Genomic DNA, 21,035 nt, shown 5'->3' with positions numbered 1-21,035 from the left:
GGAATAGGGCCTGGGTGGGATTGTGGTCAGTGCAGGCTTGATGGGCTGAATGGCCTCCTTCTGCACTGTAGGGATTCTATGATTTTGTGCCATGGAGCAGTCAGCTCGTGTTCACAATTCCACACGGAATACACAGTTTGCAGCGAGCCGTCAGGAGCAGAGACACAAAGCGGGAGGATAGTGTTAGACACAGGGCTGGATACTGGAGTGCCCTCAGCCACTGAAGAACTTGGCAAAGAGAAAGGTAATAGATTCACAACAGAGACGCTCAGGAAAGACCCACCTCTTTGACCAAACTTTGGTCACCTGGCCTAATATCTCCTCAGCGACTCAGAGTCAAGTTTTGTTTGATAACCCCCCAGTGAGATACCTTTGAGCTTCTCGAATTAGTCCATGGTTTGGCCGGTGTTTATTGCCCCTCCCTAATTACCCCTTGAGAAGATGATGGTGAGCTATCTTCTTGAACCCGCCGCAGTCCCTGTGGTGTAGGTACACCCACAGTGCTGTTAGGAAGGGAGTGCCAGGATTTCACCGCAGTGACAGTGAAGGAACGGTGATATATTTTCCCAGTCAAGATGGTGCGTGGCTGAGGGAAATCTCCAGGTGGGTGGTCTTCCCAGGTATCTGCTGCTCATGTCCTAGATGGTGGAGGTCACCGATCTGGAAGGTGCTGTTGAAAGATCCTTGGTGAGTTTCTGCGGTGCATGTTGTAGATAGCACACACTGCTACCACTGCGTTAGTGGGGTCGGGAGTGAGTGTTTATAACCATGGATGGGGTGCCAATCAAACGGGCTGCTCTGTCCTGGATGGTGTCAAACTTCTTGAGTGCTGTTGGAGCTGCACCCATCCAGGCAAGTGGAGAATATTCCATCACACTCCTGAACTTGGGTCTTGTAGACGGTGGACAGGCTTTGGGGAGATAGGAGGTGAGTTACAGAATTCTCTGCACTGACTCAACTCAGCTTCTGGCCAATGGTGACCCACAGGATGTTGACGTGGTTTGCTGCGTAGGTAGAGTGAATTTCAGCGTAAGGTGATGCTGCTTAACGTGAAGGAGCGGTGATTAGATTCTGTCCCCTGTTGGAGACGGCCATTGCCTGGCACTTGTGTGTGTCACGAATCTCCCTCTGTTAAAGGCGCTATATAAATGTAACTTATTGAAGAATGGTAGTTAAGACAAAAGAAAACAAATAGGACTTTTCAGTGTTTGATACCTTTGGAGTTTAAATGTGAAGTAATCTCTTTTCACAATTTATGTGCGCGCTGAAAATGGCCTCTTCCTGTGCTGTACGATTCCGAACCGTTCCCCAAAATGAGCAGAGGAATGTTTCGGTCCACCTTGTGCATCATCGCTCTAGTGAGGGACCGGTTTGGTTCAACTGTGCGTCAGGGGCCGTTTTGTGCTCTAATCAATTGTTTCAGTAAAGACCACCGCATCTCCCAGTGGAGGGATCATGATGACACGGGGGTGGACAGGGTGGGGGGGTCTGGGGAATGGGGGTATTTCGGGTGGGTTGGATCCTGACTCTTGTTTCTCCTGGCTGGGGGGGGGGTGGCGGGAGTTTGAACCCCTACATTCATGGGAACCTTTCAACAGTGAACAACCTGAGCAAAGGGAGAAAGCGCTTAGAGCCAGATTTCATCACTGCTCATACTGGAGACTTTGTAAATGTATCCATACATCGGGAATCGAACAAATTCTGCAGAAAAATAAAGATAAAGAATCGGGTGACACAGTCCAGACATTGGGGTCTTCACCCACCTTAGACCCCCAACCCAGCAAAGCAGCAATCAGGATCTCGATTGGAGATCCACCTAAATATCAACTCACACTGCAACACGCCCATAAACATTCACACACTCCCAAAGACCCCCATAAATAATAACACACTCCCAGAGACCCCCATAAACAACAACACACTCCTAGAGACCCCCATAAGCAATAATACATCCCCCCAGAGACCCCCATAAACATTAACACACTCCCAGCGACCCCCATAAACAATAACCCACTCCCAGAGACCCCCATAAACAATAATACATCCCCCCAGAGACCCCCATAAACATTAAGACACTCCCAGAGACCCCTGTAAACATTAACATATCCCCAGAGGCCCCCGTAAACAATAACACACTCCCAGAGACCCCCACAAACATTCACACACTCCCAGAGACCCCCATAAACAATAACACACTCCCAGAGACCCCCACAAACATTCACACACTCCCAGAGACCCCCATAAACAATAACACACTCCCAGAGACACCACCACAAAAACTTACACACCCCCAGAAACCCCCATAAATATTAACACACTCCTGGAGATCCCCCTGTAAATATTAACACACTGTAAAAAGTCTGACAACACCAGGTTTTAGTCCAACCTATTTATTTGATAATATACTCACAAGCTTTCGAGGGACACCCTCTTCGTCAGGTGAATGGAGAAGAGGGTGTCCCTCGAAAGCTTGTGAGTATATTATCAAATAAATAGGATGGACTAAAACCTGGTGTTGTCAGACTTTTTACTGTGTTTACGCCAGTCCAACGCCGGCATACCCACATCAATATTAACACACTCCCAGAGATTCCCCTCCCCACTGTGTAAATATTAACACACTCCCAGAGATTCCCCTCCCCACTGTGTAAATATTAACACACTCCCAGAGATTCCCCTCCCCACTGTGTAAATATTAACACACTCCCAGAGATTCCCCTCCCCACTGTGTAAATATTAACACACTCCCAGAGATTCCCCTCCCCACTGTGTAAATATTAACACACTCCCAGAGACCCCCCTCCCCACTGTGTAAATATTAACACACTCCCAGAGATTCCCCCTCCCCACTGTGTAAATATTAACACACTCCCAGAGACCCCCCCTCCCCACTGTGTAAATATTAACACACTCCCAGAGATTCCCCCTCCCCACTGTGTAAATATTAACACACTCCCAGAGATTCCCCCTCCCCACTGTGTAAATATTAACACACTCCCAGAGATTCCCCCTCCCCACTGTGTAAATATTAACACACTCCCAGAGACCCCCCTCCCCACTGTGTAAATATTAACACACTCCCAGAGACCCCCCCTCCCCACTGTGTAAATATTAACACACTCCCAGAGATTCCCCTCCCCACTGTGTAAATATTAACACACTCCCAGAGATTCCCCTCCCCACTGTGTAAATATTAACACACTCCCAGAGATTCCCCTCCCCACTGTGTAAATATTAACACACTCCCAGAGACCCCCCCTCCCCACTGTGTAAATATTAACACACTCCCAGAGATTCCCCTCCCCACTGTGTAAATATTAACACACTCCCAGAGATTCCCCTCCCCACTGTGTAAATATTAACACACTCCCAGAGATTCCCCTCCCCACTGTGTAAATATTAACACACTCCCAGAGATTCCCCTCCCCACTGTGTAAATATTAACACACTCCCAGAGATTCCCCTCCCCACTGTGTAAATATTAACACACTCCCAGAGATTCCCCTCCCCACTGTGTAAATATTAACACACTCCCAGAGATTCCCCTCCCCACTGTGTAAATATTAACACACTCCCAGAGACCCCCCTCCCCACTGTGTAAATATTAACACACTCCCAGAGATTCCCCCTCCCCACTGTGTAAATATTAACACACTCCCGCATTGATATCTCACACACTGCAGTGTAGCAGCATCCCGATCACCATTCCTATCTCTGTTCAGCAGGAAGAATCATGTTGGATTTGAAACGTTAACTCTGTTTCTTTCTCCACAGACACTGGCGAAGCTGCTGTGTTTATCCAGCATTTCCTGCTTTTGTCCCGTGAACCACGGAACTCAGTAAGAGACCGTCAGGTAGGGTGAGGGACCAGAGTCACCCGTCACTGTGAAGAGACTGGTCGCTGGTGGAATGGAGCAAAGGCTGGGCAGGATTGAGAGTGATGCTTTGTAAATTTATTACCTCTGGGATCCACAGCAGCAAAGTTCTCCGGGTCTGACAGATCATCACAAGCTGCCTGCCTTCCAAGCTGTTGCTTTGATGCTCCGTTAGCCTCTGGTTAACAGTGGATGGAAACGGTGCAGTTAGTAAAGGCCCAGAAATATCTAAACTCCGCCAGTTTAACCATTATCCTTTTCCATTTTGGAAATAAGTTCCAAGGAAGAGAGAAAATCAAATAAAACTTTTTAACCCTCACACATGGCAAGTCCGATTCGCCCAACATGCTCTCCGCTTGCTCCCAATATTGCTGCCTGATCTAACAACAACTCCATTTAAAATTCCTCTCCTCATTTTCAAAACTCTCCGTGGTCTCACCTCTCCCTGAACCTGTTACAGCCCCGTGAGATCTCCACACTCCTCCAATTCTGGCTTTTTGAGGGGGTGATGATGGCCTAATGGTATCGTCAATAGACGTTAATCCAGAAACTCAGCTAACGTTCTGGGTTCAAATCCCACCATGGCTGATGGTAGAATTTGAATTCAATAAAAAAAAATTGGAATTAAAAGTCTAATGTGACCATGAAACCGTTGTTGATTGTTATTAAAACCCATCTGGTTCACTAATGTCCTTTAGAGAAGGAAATCTGCCGTCCTTACCTGGTCTGGCCTACATGTGACTCCAGAGCCACAGTGATGTGGTTGACTCTCAACTGCCCTCAGGAATGGGCAATAAATGCTGGTCCAGCCAGCGACACCCATTTCCCATGGATAAATACAAAATCTCTGATTTTAATCGCTCCTGATGTGGATATGCCGGTGTTAGACTGGGGTAAACACAGTAAAAAGTCTGACAAAACCAGGTTTAAGTCCAACCGATTTATTTGATAGTAAACTCACAAGCTTTCGGGGTTAGTCCCTTCATCAGGTGAATGGTTTATATGCTCTGTCTGAGGCCAGAACTCTCCATTCACCTGACGAAGGGACTAACCCCGAAAACTAGTGAGTGTACTATCAAATAAATCAGTTGGACTTAAACCTGGTGTTGTCAGACTTTTTACTGCATTTAATCACTCCACCAATGGCAGCCGTACCCATCAGCTGTCGGAGACATAAGCTCTGGAATGACATCCCTAAATCTCTCAGCCTCTATTTAAAACCTGCCCGCTCAGTGTGCTGGTCAGTACCTGAACTATACAGTCCTCCTCCTCCTTCTGTTTCAATGCCCTAAGAGGGACCAATCCATTGGGTTGCTCCAGGATAATACTTGGTATTGCAGCGTTCCACTGTCTCACTCTCCACTGTGGGCTGACAGGGAAACTCTCCTGGTTTTTACTGCTTACTATCCGGATATACCAGCTAAGAACCAATCTGTTTGGCTATGTCATGAACCCACCTTTCCTCACCATCCAGTCCTGCAGTGGGACCCGGACACAGAGTTTCTGGCCCAGCTCCTACCCACTGTGCCAGAATTCCTGGACTAACGCACTGTCTGGTCTACGTAAAACAAACACAAACACACATTCTCCATTGAGGAACCAGACCCTGACTTACCTGCGGAGGGTAAGTTCAAATCATTCGTGCCCTGATTCTGATTAAGGTTCGACTGAAGTGAAATGTTCTCCCGTGGAATCTGAGCTTCATCAAATTTGACATTTGTGGATTCGCTGCAATAACAAAAAGACAGACTTTGATGTGATTTGATTTATTATTGTCACATGTATTGGTATACAGTGGAAAGTATTGTTTCTTGTGCTTTATACAGACATAGACCCTTTGTAGTTCCTTGCGGTCTTGGGCAGAGCAGGTTGCATACCAAGCTGTGATACAACTAGAAAGGATGCTTTCCACGGTGCATCTGTAAAAGTTGGCGCGAGTCGTAGCTGACATGGCAAATTTCCTTAATCTTCTGAGAAAGTAGAGGCGTTGGTGGGGCTTTCTTAACTATAGTGTTGGCAAGGGATCAGGTTAGGTGGATTGGCCATGCCACATTGCCCCTCAGTATCCTGGGATGCGTAGGTTAGAGGGATTAGCGGGGTAAATGTGTGGGGTTGTGCGGATTGTTGTAGGTGCAGACTCGATGGGCCAAATGGCCTTCTTCTGCACTAATTGTTGGTGATTTGGACACCTAAAAACTTCACATTTTCAACCCTTCCTACTTCACCCCCGTTGATGCAGACTGCATTGGTTCAGCAAATCAGTCATGTGGGCCTGCCTGGAATTCTCTGGCTATTCACATTGGTGGGATTCTCCAGTCCTGCCGGCAGCGCCCCGCAGCCCGTGGGGTTCCTGTGGGCATGGAGTGACGTCAGTGAAAATCCCACCGCTAGCAAACACCGCGCCACCTCCTGCTGACGAGAAACATGCGCCTGGGAGACTGGAGAATCTCCCTCGTGATATTCCTGATGTGTAATAGAAAGAGAGGGGCAGGAATAGGATATTCACAGAAACAGAGAAAAACCACAGCACAATACAGGCCCTTCAGCCCACAAAGTTGTGCCGAACGTGCCCCTACCTTGGAGATTACTAGGCTTGCCATTCAGGCAAGATTCTCCAGGCTTCCAGCCGCGTTTTTCCCATCAGCGAAGGTGGCGCATTGTTTGCTAGATTCTCCAGTCCCGCCGCTGTCAATGAGAATTCCCATTGATGTCACCTCACGCCCGCCGGAAACCCATGGATAGGGTTGCGCTGCCGGCGGGACTGGAGAATCCCAACGTGAATAGCCGGAGAATTCTGGGCCACTTTGTTTGATTTTCAGAACAAGTTCATTCAGCTGAGATCAGCAACAGAGGAGTCCCTGATCAAGGGAGAACCAATCAGTCGGTATTCCTGCTCCTGGCCACCATGCGGTGTCTCCACAGCAACAACAAGTGTCTAACTTCATAAAATGTCCCAAGATACTTCACAGGAAGGGTCAAACAATATTTGACTCTGTCAAAGAAGACATTAGAGAGGAGAAACAAAAGCTTATTCAATCAATGAGCACCTTGTAGGAGAGCGAGGTACAAAGTCGGAAAGGATAGGAAGGGAATTCCAGAGCTCCGGACACAGGCCACCAATAATGGAACCGTTCAAATGGGAGATGCACAAGGGACCAGAATTGGAGGAATGCAGAGATCTTGGAGGGTCGTGGAGCTGGAGAAGATTAAACCTTATTTATTAATTAGTGTCACAAGTAGGTTTACATTAACACTGCAATGAAGTTACTGTGAAAACCCTTTCGTTGCCACACTCCGGCGCCTGTTCAGGTACACTGAGGGAGAATTTAGCACGGCCAATGCACCTAATCAGCACGTCTTTTGGACTGTGGGAGGAAACTGGAGCACCCAGAGGAAACCCACGCAGACACGGGGAGAATGTGCAGGCTCCACACAGACAGTGACCCGAGCCGAGAATCGAACCCAGGTGCTGTGAAGCAGCAGTGCTAACCACTGTGCTATCATGGAGGGTTGTGGAGCTGGAGGAGATTACAGACATCTAGAGAAAGACAAGAGGGAAGCGGGTGCGAAAACAAGGGGAATTTTCAAATCTTGATCAGGAGACAATTTTTTAAGTGAATTTATGGGATGTGGGTGTCGCTGGCTGGACCAGCGTTTATCACCTTTCCCTAATTGCTCCTTGAGAAGGTGGCGGTGAGCTGCCTCCTTGAACCCGCTGCAGTTCCTGTGGTGTAGGTACACCCACAGTGCTGTTAGGGAGGGAGTTCCAGGATTTTGACTCAGTGACAGAATGCTGATATATTTCCATGTCCAGACGGTGAGTGGCTTGGAGGGGAACCTTCAGGTGGTGGTGTTGCCAGGTATCAGTGAGTACAGGTGAATGGGTGAACTGGGTACAAGTTAGGAATTCAGCAGCAGGGTGAGTGGGACACAGGCTGGCAAACAGATTAATCCAAACTGAGGTAATTTCTGATTGGAAATGTTCGTTATACTCGTGATTATTGTGTACGAACATCTGAGGTTCAGCAGTCAGTGGGAAGAGAAAGGTGTGAAAGCACAAACTAAACGCAACCATTGGAATGTAACAGAGTGGATCACTTACCTCTGGACCACCGAGTCAGAGCTGGGTTTTAAATCTGGAACAGAATTAAAAAAACGCGATCAGGATCGACCGATTCCCAGTGTTTAAAGTTTATTTATTAGTGTCACAAATAGGCCTACATTAACACTGCAATGAAGTTACTGTGAAGATCCCCCAGTTGCCACACTCCAGCACCTGTTTGGATACACTGAGGGAGAACTTAGCACGGCCAATGCACATATTTTGGACTGTGGGAGGAAATCGGAGGAAACCCACGCAGACACGGGGAGAATGTGCAAACTCCACACAGACAGTTACCCAAACCGGGAATCAAACCTGACTCTCTGGTGCTGTGAGGCAGCAGTGTTAACCACTTTGCTACCTTGCCGTCCCAAGGTGTGGGCTGTGTTTGGGTTGCTCGCACTCGAACCCGAGTTTGAAGATTGTGGGTTCAGGTGAGAGACTCACTGCAGTGCTGGGGGAATGCAGCAGTGTCGCGGGTGCTGTCTGTCCAATGAGTTTCAAACCCAGGCTTCATCTGCTCTCTCAGGAGAAGGTGGGATGTATTACTCCGAGGACAAAGGAGTGGGGGGGGGGGGCGTTCTCCCCTAGCGTCCCAGCTAATGTTTTCTCTTAGCCCACCTCACTAAGGACATTAGCACATTGCTATACAGGGCAACAAGAGAGGGAGGATGCTGGGAATCTCAACAGGTCCAGCAGCATCTGTGAGGAGAGAAACAGAGTTAACTTTCCGGGTCCTTTGACTATGTCAGAGCAGAAGGGAGGATGGGGAGGGATGGGGAGAAGGGGCATAAGGATCTGCAACAAAAAGTAGCAACTTTAAAACAAAGGACACACAGCCTGGTGTGGGACAGAGGGGATCTTTCATTGAGGTAGTTCATGAATGAGATAATTTCAAAAGAGGATGCTGTCAGACATGCTGAACTTTTCCAGCATTCTCTGTTCTTGTCTCAGACTCTAGCATCCACAGTAATTTGCTTATTTTGTTGTGAGCAAGCTGGCTGCAAATATTCTGACATTCCAACAGTAACCCTGTCAGACTTTAGGCGGACATGGAGATTCTGGAGAGCGTACAGATGAGATTTATTTGTCAGAAAACTTCCAGAAATGAGGGATTTCCTTTCCCTGGAAAGACGGGAGAATCTGGGGTTGGTCTCCTCAGACCAGAGAAGGTTTGAAGGGGATTTAAAATCCTGAAATGTTCACATCGAGTTCAAAAAGAAAAACTGCTTCTATTGGCTGAAGGGTCACTAATCACAAGTTTAGGGTGATCGGCAAAAGGACCAGAAGTGACGTGAGTGAGAATGTTTTGAGCTCTGAGTGGTTAGGGGTTTGGAATGCACTGTCTGATAACGTGCTGTACACATCTGCTTTCAAAAGAGAACTGGATGAATATGTGAATGTGAAAATTTGAGGGGGTTTGGGGAGAGAGCAGCAGGGAGGGAGATATTGGGTTTTGAAAGGGATGACACAGATTCAAGGAGGCAAATACCCTCTTTATGTGTTGTATTGTTCTACAATTCTGTAAACTCGCAGACACTATTGGTTTCTGGTCTCTGTGGCTTGGGTATAAACAGGAGGGAAAGGGCCACAGGTTTAGAACGCTCAACAAAGGCCTCTCGCTAACTTCACTGTTTAAAAAAAAATTATCCATGGGGTCTGGCCAGATTTTATTGCCCATCCCTAACTGCCAATTGGCTCACTGGGCTAGAATGATGCCATTTGGGTTCAATCCATCTATTAGCTTGAGCCTGCCTTCTCCCCTTACCCCACACTTGTGGAGTGGTGACCTCCCCAAGCTATCTAACCAATCTTCTCTCTCTCACGGAGAGTGATACCTGTGTCCTTTGTGGGCAATGACTGATTATCTAATTACCCTTTAAAGAGGTGCTGGTGAGGCATCTTCCTGAAACACTGCAGTCCATGTGGTGTCGATACACCCACCGTTCTGGAATGAATTCCAGGATTTTGACCCAGTGACAGTGTAGAAACGGCAATATATTTCCAAAGTCAGGACGGTGAGTGACTTGAGGGGAACCTGCAGGTGGTACTTCTAATCCTAGGCAGCAAAAGTTGTGTGTCTGTAAAGTGTTGGCGACTTACTGAGTTGCTGCATCTTATAGAAGGTACACACTGTGCATCAGTGGGAGGGTGAGTGATTATTTAAGGTGGACACTGGGTTCCAATTAAGTGGGCTGCTTTGTCTTGGAGTGTTGTCAGAGCTGCACTCATTCAGACAAGTGGAGAGTATTCCATCACACTCCTGACCTGTGCCTTATGGATACGCTTTGGGGACCATGATGTGGAGATGCCAGCGTTTGACTGGGGTGGGCACAATAAGCAGACTCATAACACCAGGTTAAAGTCCAACAGGTTTATTTGGAATCACAAGCTTTTGGAGTGTGATTCACCTCATGAAGGAACAGCCCTCCAAAAGCTCGTGATTCCAAATAAACCTGTTGGGCTTTAACCTGGTGTTGTGAGACTTCTCACTGTGCTTTGGGGAGTCAGAGGTGAATTACTCTCCACAGGATTCCCAGCCTCTGACCTACTCTTGGAGCCACATAATTTACGTGGCGGGTCCAGTTTGGATTCTGTACAAATTATAAATCACCCTGAAGGGGAAACGGCAAAGAGCAACATCCGTGGCACATTCTTGTGCCAACCACCAACCCCAACCCTGCCTGAGGGTTGAGCGTAAGGCAGTTACAGCGCCATCCAACAACGGGTCAACCCAGCCACACACATTGCAATTTCCCAGGCACCGTTCTACCTGCTCTTTTCCTCTTCATCCGGTACATAGCACACAACACGATAATGTTCAGGAGCAGGATGGTGAGGAGCCCGATTCCACCCCCAAGAAGGATCACTAAAACAGGCACTTCAACACGTGAATGGAGGAAACCTGGAAGGAAAAGAGAATGTATTTGCATAAGTCACTTTAATTCCTCCGTGGGACATGGGCATCGCTGGCTGGCCAGCATTTACTGCCCATCCCTGGTCACCCTTGTTCAGAGGGCAGTTGGGAGTCAACCTCATTGCTGTGGTTTTGGAGTCACATGTAGGCCAGATTGGGTAAGGACGGCAGATTTCCTTCCCTAAATGACATTAGTGAACCAGATGGGGTTTTACTTCAATCGACAATGGTTTCATGGTCAACAGCAGATTCTTAATTCCAGATATTTTTTATTGAATTCAAATTCCACCAGCTGCCATGCAAGATTCGAACCCGGGTCCCCAGAACATTAGCTGAGTTTTTGGATTAATAGTCAAGCGATTATACCACTAGACCATCATCTCCCCTCACATCAGAAAGAAAGACCTGCACTTACATAGCACCTTTCACATCCTCTGGGCATCCCTAATGCACTTTGCAGCCAATCCTAAACTGAAAACACTGTTATGCTATGGGAAACGTGCCCACATTTGTACACAGCAAGCTCCCACAAACAGCAATGTGGTTCTGACCAAGACAAGCAATTTTTTATTGATGTTGATTGAGGGATAAATATTGGTTAAGGTTTCAGGGAGAACTCCCCTTTTCCGATTCAAAATTGTGCCATGGGATCTTTAGTGCCCACCTCCCTGGTAGACAGGGATTCATGTTTAAAGTTTAACCTGAAAGATGGCACCTCTGACAGTGTTGCACTACCTCAGTATTGTACTGGGAGTGTCCACCTCTAATATGTGGTCAAAGTTCTAGAGTAGGACTTAAAACTAGAATGTTCAACTCTTGTAGTATCATTTGGCACAGGAAGAGGCCATTCAGGCCCTTGAATGTGGTCAGCAGCTCAATTAGATCATTGTCGATTGCCATCTCAACTTAATTTCTCTGCTTTGGCTCTGTAACCCGTGATAACGTCAATGGAAAAATCATAGAATCTCTACAGTGCAGAAGGGAGCCATTTAGCCAATCAAGGCCCAATCCCCATAACTCCACTTATTTACCCTAGTTAGTCTCTCTGACACTGAGGGGACAATTTATCATGGCCAATCAACCTAACCCGCACATCTTTGGAGTGGAAACTGGAGCATTTTAGAAATCAAGGGCTTTAGAATAATTCCCGGTGGGCTGTGTAGCCAACAGTGGGCTTTTTTTGTGTGTGGTTTACCTGGTAAAGAAATGGAGGAGTTGGTCATACCAAACTCATTGCCGGCGGTGAAGGAGTAGTTCCTGGCCAGGCTGGACAACTGCACGTGGACCGTGTGATTGGTCAACCAAGGGTAGCTCTTGGTGTCCAGGATCATGAAGTTGGAAGTGTTGACGACGACGCTGCCACTTTCATCCACCCAGGTAATGGTGGCGGGTGGGTTCGCATGAACCAAGACAAACAGGATGAGGAACAGCCCCGAGTCGTTGCGCTCCTTGTACTCAGTGTCCATCCGAACAACTTCAGGTTTGACTGAGGAACGGTTACAGAAAGGACAAGAAATCTCATTTAGCAACAACAGCAGCAACCTGCATTCACATAGCACCTTTAACTCAACATAAGAACATAAGAAATAGGAGCAGGAGTAGGCCATCTAGCCCTTCGAGCCTGCCCCGCCATTCAATAAGATCATGGCTGATCTGAAGTGGATCAGTTCCACTTTCCCGCTTTCTCCCCATAACCCTTAATTCCCTTGTCTGTCAAAAACCTATCTACCCGTGACTTAAATATATTTAGCGAGGCAGCCTCCACCACTTCAATGGGCAGAGAATTCCAAAGATTCACCACCCTTTGAGAGAAGACATTCCTCCTCAACTTCCCAAGAAACTTCAAAGGAACATTATCAGACAAAAAAACTGGCACCAAGCCAAAGGAACAGATGTTAAGACAGGTGACCAAAAGCTGGATCAAAGAGCCAGGCTTAAGGGATGCCTTAAAGGAGAAGGGAAAGGTCAGCAGATGGAAAGGTTTAAGGAGGGAATTGTAGTGCTTGGGGTTGAGGCAGCTGAATGGTGAAGTGAGGAGATGGTTGGAAGTAATTGGGCTGGAGCTGAACAGAGAGTCCGATTCAGCTCAGTGACCTTTCCTCAGAACCCTGAGTTCAGATCATTGACCTGGGACATTTACTCTGCTTCCCTTGCTGAATTTTTCCGACGTTTTCGCTCTTTATTTCAGATTCCAAGCCGCTGCGGTATTTTGCTTCCGTATTTTTTTATTCACTCTCAGGACGTGGGTGTTGCTGGCCAGCCAGCATTTATTGCCCATTCCGAGTGGCCCTAGGGCAACTGAGAGTCACCCACATTGCTGTGGCTCTGGAGTCACATGTAGGCCAGACCGGGTAAGGGCAGCAGATTTCCTTCCCTAAAGAGAATCAGATGGGTTTTTCTGACAATCGACAATGGTTTAATGGTCAACAGTAAATTCTTAACAGTCTCTCTCTGCTCTGAGACTCATAAATAACGAGGCAGAGCATCCAGGGCCTTGCCAAGTCCACAACATTGCTGCAAGCTCTAAATAAAAAATTAAACCTGAGAGGAGGCCATTCAGCCCATTATAACTCATTCCTACCTCAGCCTGCATTTGGACACTCCAATAGTCTTCACTTTCACCACCTCACCTGGCAGATCATTCCAACCTATTTGTTTCTTTTTGAACAAAGCGATATGCTTCCAAATATCTTTTTAAAGTTAGCTTTCACTGAACGCTGTTGATAATATCTGGTCTTCCTCTCCTGACTTTCCTTTAAACCAACAGATCCAATCTCTTCCCTCGCATGCCCTGGGCGTTAGCTGGCACCTTGCGTTGTGACACTCATTGTTTTGGCAGCCTGGAAGTTTCAGAGTCTATCCGAGTGTGGGTGACAAAGCCAAGAGACACCGTCAATCATTGCCCTATTCCAGATTGATTTCCTTATCATTAAGATCAGCTTCATTCACTCAACGGCAAATGGTCTTTGTGCCAATCTGGATGTTTTAATGCCAGCAATTTGGATCGATTGAGCAACAGGATTGTTTGACTTTAATTAGCTTAATTCAAGGGTTCCCAAACTGTGGGTCACGACCCAGCCCAGTGGGATCCCAGTACTCGATTTTGGGCCCATCCGTTCCAAGATAACAATAGTTTGCATGGGTCTCAGATTGAGTTTTGACATCTGTAAGACCCCTTTAAATGTTTGTGTTTTCTTTCTGCTGGTGGGCTTGGCTTTGTGGTCCAGTCTCTGAGGCCTGATGACTGCTACAATCTCAGCGTGTAACAAGGTGGGTCTTCACTTTCTACATTGGTCTTAAACTCGCCCCCTCACCCTCTCACACCGCAGGCTCTCCTACAGCAGCAAATTCAATTAGAGACCCTGGGACGAAATTCCAGAACACAAGAGAATCGGAACCCAAAGCACAAAGAATCACAGACTAGAATTCCTGTGACAGATCCCAGCTGGGGCAGGAATAGGCCATGTGCCCCCTCTGAGACTGCCAGGGAGTTCCCCATACTCACACTGCACATTGAGGATCACGCTGGCGTTCTGGGTTCTCCCGGTCACTGGGTCAGTGGCAGAACAGTTGAGTTCCTTGTCCTTCCTGTGAGTGGTTATCACAAAGGTGCTGAAGCTCTGGTTGCCGGCCTCGCTGGAGTCGGGGATCAGCACGGTCTGGTTACTCATCTGCTTTTTGCCGTTCAGGTACCAGGTAACAACAGGCACCGACTTCCAGCCGTCCATCCTGCAGGTAAATTCTTTCGTAGCATTTTCCTCCAAGGTGACGACAGGCTGAGGACGTCCGTTAATCAAAGGAAATGGTTCAGCAATCTCTGTAACCAAAACACTGAATGCCAGTAAAAAGAGCATCGCACCCTCAACCAAAACTAGAAAGAGTGCAGAAAAGATTTACTAGGAAGCTACTGGGACTTGATGGTTTGAGTTATAAGGGGAGGCTGGATAGACTGGGACTTTTTTCTCTGGAGTGTAGGAGGCTGAGGGGGTGATCTTATAGAGGTCTATAAAATAATGAGGGGCATAGATCAGCTAGATCGTCAATATCTTTTCCCAGAGGTAGGGGAGTCTGAAAGTAGAGAGCATAGGTTTAAGGTGAGAGGGGAGAGATATAAAAATATCCAGAAATGCAATTGTTCCACATAGAGGATGGTGAGTATCTGGAATTAGCTGCCAGTGGTAGTAGTAAAGGCAAGTACGATCTTGTCTTTTAAAAACATTTAGACAGATACGTGGGCAAGATGGATATAGAGGGAAACAGGTCATTCGCGAGCAATTGGGACTAGCATGGCAATTAAAAAAAAGGGCGGCATGGACAAGTTGGGCCGAAGGGCCTGTTTCCATGCTGTAAACCTCTATGACTCTATGACTCCAATCCCTTAAGATTTTCTGAGGTCCAATTTTGCGTCAATAGTCACCCCACAATGAGGCCACTCTTCAAGCATGAACTCGTTATATAGATCCTGGGGTTGCAGGGGACCCAGTAATGAAGCTACCCCCATGGAGATTCATAGCTGAGCCAAATACCCCTGTTAACTGCCACCCAGTGAAGTGCCTACTGGGGGAGACTGTGTGATTTGGGTCATAGTTAGTGATTAGAGATTATAGACACCCCATCAGTCTGCCCAGGTATATGAGCTATTCCTCAATGAGGACATCTGAGTGACCCACATGGAATTTACAGATCATTGTAGGCCATTCTCATATGTTGTATCAGGAATGGTTCAGGAGTCTGGTCCTCGATGGAGTTTAGAAGGATGAGGGAGGATCTAATTGAAACTTACAGAATACTGAGCGACCTGGGTAGAGAGGATGTGGAGAGGATGTTTCCACTAGTGGGAGAGACAAGAACTCGAGGGCACAACCTCAGAGCAAAGGGACGCTCCTTTAAAACTGAGATGAGGAGGAATTTCTTCACCCAGGGGGTGGTGAATCTGTGAAACTCATTGCCACAGAAGGCAGTGGAAGCCAGGTCATTGAGTGTCTTTAAGACAGAGATAGATGGGTTCTTGATTAATAAGGGGATCAGGGGTTATGGGAGAAGGCAGGAGAATGGGGATGAGAATCATGTCAGCCATGATTGAATGGCAGAGCAGACTTGATGGGCTGAGTGGCCTAATTCTGCTCCTATGTCTTATGGCCATTCAGCCTATTTGGCCTCACCCCATCCGACTTGATTTCACCCTATCCACATATCCTTCCATTCTCTTCTCTCTGAAGTGTTTATCCAGTTGCATCTTCCATGTGTCCATTCTCTTTGCCCCAGTTACCCCCCTGTGGCAGTGAGTTCTACTCTCACACATTCCAGGTGAAGAGCTTTCTCCCAAATTCCCCATCGGATTTATTAAAGACTATCTTATACGAATGACTCCAAGGTTTGGACTCTCCCTCAAGGGGAGACATATCCCTATTTATACCCCAATGAAACACTTTCAGGATTTTAAACAGCTCGATATGATCATCAGTTGGCTATCTCTGTTCCAGAGTAGTGTCGCATTCTGTTCATTACCATAGAGAAGGTGGAGAGAGGATAGTTATTCACTACTGGGCCACACGGTTCAGTTGTCTTGTATGCCTCATAGAGTCATAGAATCATTGAGGTTTCCAGCATGGAAACAGGCCCTTCGGCCCAACATACCAATGCCGTCCTTCTTTTAATAAGCTAGTCCCAATTGCCATGTTTGGCCCATATCCCTCTACACCCATCTTAGCCATGTAATTATCTAAATGCTTTTAAAAGACAAAATTGTACCCACTTCTACTACTACCTCTGGCAGCTTGTTCCAGACACTCACCACCCTCTGTGAAAAATTGCCCCTCTGGACACTTTTGTATCTCTCCCCTCTCACCTTAAACCTGTACTCTCTGGTTTTAGACTCCCCTACCTTTAGGAAAAGATATTGACTATCTAGCTGATGTGCCCTCATTATTTTATAGACCTCAATAAGATCACCCCTCAGCCTTCTACGCTCCAGGGAAAAAAGTCCCAGTCTATCCAACCTTTCCTTGTAACTCAAACCATCAAGTCCCGATAGCATCCCAGCTTGGGGGGGGGGTGCACGGTAGCACAGTGGTTACTGGGGCGGCATGGTGGCATAGTGGTTAGCACTGCTGCCTCACAGTGCCAGGGACCTGAGTTCGATTCCCCGCTTGGATCATCGTCTGTGTGGAGTTTTGCACATTCTCCCCGTGTCTGCGTGGGTTTGCTCCCGTTTCCTCCCACAGTCTGAAATACGTACTGGTTAGGGTGCATTGACCCAAACAGGCACTGGAGTGTGGCGACTAGGGGAATTTCATAGCAACTTCATCGCAGTGTTAATGTAAGCCTTACTTGTGACACACTAATACATAAAGTCTGAAATCTTTTCTGCGTGTTACAAATTGCACCTGAGTTTACACCAACAATTGTTTTTGAGGCGCTGGGCACCTTCAGGGAAAGGGGGTGGAAGCAGTAAATGTAGAAAGAACGAAATCTCAACCACCCCCCCCATGCTGCAGTACCTGAACAAACGTAATTCTCAAGCTGTAGAAGTAGGAAAGCTCCTACGACATTGTCACATCCAGCCAGTCTCATGTTGGAGGCTGCTTCCCTGTTTGCATTACATCTTCCCTGGAACTGGACCAATAAAAAAATGATCAGCTGCTTCCCATCCAGAGTAAGAGGAAGAACTTGCATTGATGAATCAGCTGCCATAGTATCCCCAGAGTGCGGTCGCTGCCGTAATACAGGAAACATAGCAGCCAATTTTTGCATAGCAAGCTCCTACAAACTGCAATGTGACCCAGATAATCTGTTTTCAACACACTAATTGAGTAATAAATTTTGGCCAGGACACTGGAGAGAACTCCCCTGTGGTTTTTCAAATAATGTCCTGGGATCTTTCCCCGAGAGACAGAGCAGACAAAGCCACTGTCTAATATCTCAGCCAAATGTTGGCACATTTGACACTACAGCATTTCCTCAGTACTGCAATGGAGGCATCAGCCTGGATTTTGTGTTCCTGTCTCTGGAGTGAGCTTTGCATCCACGACACACCAACTCAAACACAAGTTCCCACTGAGCCAAAGTTCACAGGAGGGACAAGAGACAAAAGTTTAGATTAGTAATGACTGCAATAGAAGTTTTTTTTTGGTTTTATTCCAATTCAATCCAATCAAGTCCAATTCAGAGTCTCAGTAAGTTGGGACATTCCCGATCCAAGCTGATAAGACAAACTCTCACCTCCGGTCTTGGGCTTGATCTACATGATCCAAGCTGATTGGAGTAGGTGTAGCTCCTGCTCCAAGGCTTGATCTCATTTGCATCTTGGCCAAATGACCAAGGCGCCGCTTTTAAAAATTGCTTCAAATGAAGCTGAAATGTAACCTAATGACTTCAACCAAACACAGCATGTCCATACTAAACATCATCTTAGCCAAAAGGCCGAGAAGTTTAAGAGAACCAGGGTACAGGGAAGACAGCAATAGTTTAAGATTTTAAGGGAAGGGTTGTGTTGCTGACAGTTTTATCTTTTTAAGTTGTGCTACCCAGTAGCCCAAAGCTCAAGTGCACTGAATCTTTTGAGCGGAAAATGCTTTGCCAGCAATACTGAGGGAGTGCTGCACTGTCAGACATGCCATCTTTCAGGTACATTATTAAACCAAGACCCCATCTGCTTGGTCTTTGAATGTAAAAGATGTTATGGCATTATTTTGAAGATACATTCCCATAACTTGGACAATATTAATCCCTCAATCAACATCACATTGTCAGTATCACTTGTGTGTGGGAGCTTGCTGTGCACAAATTGGCTGCTGCATTTCCTCTATTACAAGTGACTATGCTGCAAAACTATTTCACTGGCCAGAATGCACTTTGAAACATCTAACAGTCATAAAAAAGGCTAAATAAACACCAGTTTTTTTTATAATAGTAACGTTATAATAGGAATAAACTGTCCCAAGGTGCTTCACAGGAGTGCAATCAAACAACATTTAACATCATAAAGGGTGGCACAGTGGTTAGCTCAGCTGCCTCACAGCACCAGGGACCCAGGTTCAATTCCAGCCTAGGGTCATTGTCTGCGTGGAGTTTGCATGTTCTCCCTGTGTCTGCGTGGGTTTCCTCCGGGTGCTCCAGTTTCCTCCCACAGTCCGAAAGACATGCTGGTTAGGTGCACTGGCCATGCTAAATTCTCCCTCGGTGTAACCGAACAGGCGCCGGAGTGTGGCGGCTAGGGGATTTTCACAGTAACTTCATTGCAGTGTTAATGTAAGCCTACCTATGACACTAATTTTAAAACTTTTTTAAGAAGAGATGATGATCTGTGGGTGAAATACTGTCAGGGTATTGACTCACTGAGAAGGTTCCTGATCTTGTTCATTTTAACTCCAAAATCCAATACGTCTAATGCAACAATGTTCACTGAATTTGGGCCCAAATGGTCGATGCCAGTGAGAGTGCTCCATGCGTTCCTCCTCCAACCCCTCTTCACTCACTCCATCCGCGCATCCTTCCTCCCTCAATCCTTACACTTAAATGCACCTTCACCATTCGCCTCAACTACTCCAGCTGGTAGTGAGTTCCACATTTAATCCACTCCTGGAATAAGTTTCGCCTGAATCTCTACGTTAGGTATATTAGTGACTGTTTAATATTTATAACCTCTAATTCTGGATTCCTCCAGAGGCGGAAACATCTTCTCAAACCCCCTTCGTAATATTCTCACCTCTGTCATATCATCTCTCTCTCTCTCTCTCAGTCATCGATTCTCTAAAGAGCCCCCAACAGTTTGTTCAGTAATCCGGATATTTATAACCTTTCAGATGCTGGTTAGTCCTCACTGCTCCTTCTCCAGTGTCTCAACACCTTCTACCACCCTCACCCCCTCACCCTCACCCCCTCACCCTCACCCCCTCACCCTCCCCTTCAATACACAGCCTGCAGTGGGGAGCATCATAGTTCCCAGTTGATGAATGCCCTCAGTGAGCAGGCAAGGGTCAAACGCAACACACTCTCAAAATGAAACATATCCTGTTAACACCCCCCACCGAGTAACCGGGATCTGGATCACAGCTCGCTGGGATTTTGCAACCACTGACAATCCACCCCCCACCACCCCCTCACTGTCATTGCGAGAGCTACCTCACCCCAAGCAACCGGGGTGGGGAGGGGGGGGGGGGTTTGCAATAACGGGAGAGGAATCCTACGCTCCAAGCTGGCATCGTCCCTTGGCACAGCCACATGAGCCACATCGATCCAATCTGCAACACCCACCACTAAACGTGCCTGAGGCTCCTTCGCGGGTTACCGTGGAAGGGAATGTGTCCGGGGCGCGCGCGCACGCCAGCCTTGCCCTGGCTGAGTGGCCTTGCCAGGGCACCGTTTTGATCACCTGGATGTGAAAGAGCCCAGGGCCAAGGCCAGGGACCGTTCGCGACTCCCCAGTGCAGCACGTTGAGCGGGAACCCAGAAACATGCCAGTTTCTAAACACAACACAGCAGAGCAGGGTGAGGTAGACCTGACAGATAGGAAAGCAGAGGCACAATTCGAAACAGGCTCACCTCGGAGTGATATTCCAGGGAGAGCAGCTGACAGCTTTGTGTCTTATTCAGTTAATCCGGGATTCGGAGACAATTCCTGCTCTTTTAACCAGGAGATAAATATCCTCCTCCTTTCCTCTTGTTCGTGTGGCATCACAGCTGCTACTTCTCACTGATCTACTGCAGTGCAGGGCTGAGGGTGGCCTTCAGGCACACTCAATCAAGCCCGGATTTAAAGATTCTTATGCTCCATCAGCCTGTCTTTGTAATCCTGTGCCCACACTGAGCAGCCAGGCACGTTACCACCATCATAATAAATCTTCAACGACCGTCCCAGCCCCCATCGCCCCCGCTCAGCTCACAATCCTCTCACACGAGCCCTGCGACTCTGTGTATTCTCATCAAGACTCATCGCTTCCTCCGCCTCACTCACTCAACGGGGTCACCACTTCAAACATGACTTTATTTCAAGGGGTTTCACCACCTTAAGAGTCAGCCACATTGGGCAGCACTTCAAAATAATAGACTGATACACTGATTATTGTTATAAACTAAACCATGTGGGCGGCACGGGGGCACAGCACTGCTGCCTCACAGCGCCAGGGACCCGGGTTCGATT

General features: G+C 47.2%; 1 protein-coding gene across 1 annotated transcript; it reads right to left on the bottom strand.

Moving 5' to 3' along the window:
- Positions 1–1,564: 1,564 nt before the first annotated feature.
- On the bottom strand, positions 1,565–20,678 carry tmem25 (transmembrane protein 25). Its single transcript, XM_080214700.1, has 9 exons — positions 20,438–20,678; positions 17,395–17,509; positions 14,400–14,711; positions 12,090–12,380; positions 10,751–10,882; positions 7,978–8,011; positions 5,491–5,603; positions 3,961–4,053; positions 1,565–1,701 (listed from the first exon to the last, which is right to left on the bottom strand). The coding sequence occupies exons 2-9, from the start codon at positions 17,465–17,467 to the stop codon at positions 1,628–1,630; spliced, it is 1,122 nt and encodes a 373-aa protein (XP_080070826.1). The 5' UTR covers positions 17,468–17,509; positions 20,438–20,678; the 3' UTR covers positions 1,565–1,627.
- Positions 20,679–21,035: the final 357 nt, after the last annotated feature.

Source organism: Carcharhinus amblyrhynchos, chromosome 29 (assembly GCF_965287045.1).
Source record: "Carcharhinus amblyrhynchos chromosome 29, sCarAmb.v2.hapA, whole genome shotgun sequence".
In the NCBI taxonomy this organism is placed as follows: domain Eukaryota; kingdom Metazoa; phylum Chordata; class Chondrichthyes; order Carcharhiniformes; family Carcharhinidae; genus Carcharhinus; species Carcharhinus amblyrhynchos.
Note: the sequence above shows the minus strand (reverse complement) of the source record. Positions and strands in the feature narration are given on the sequence as shown.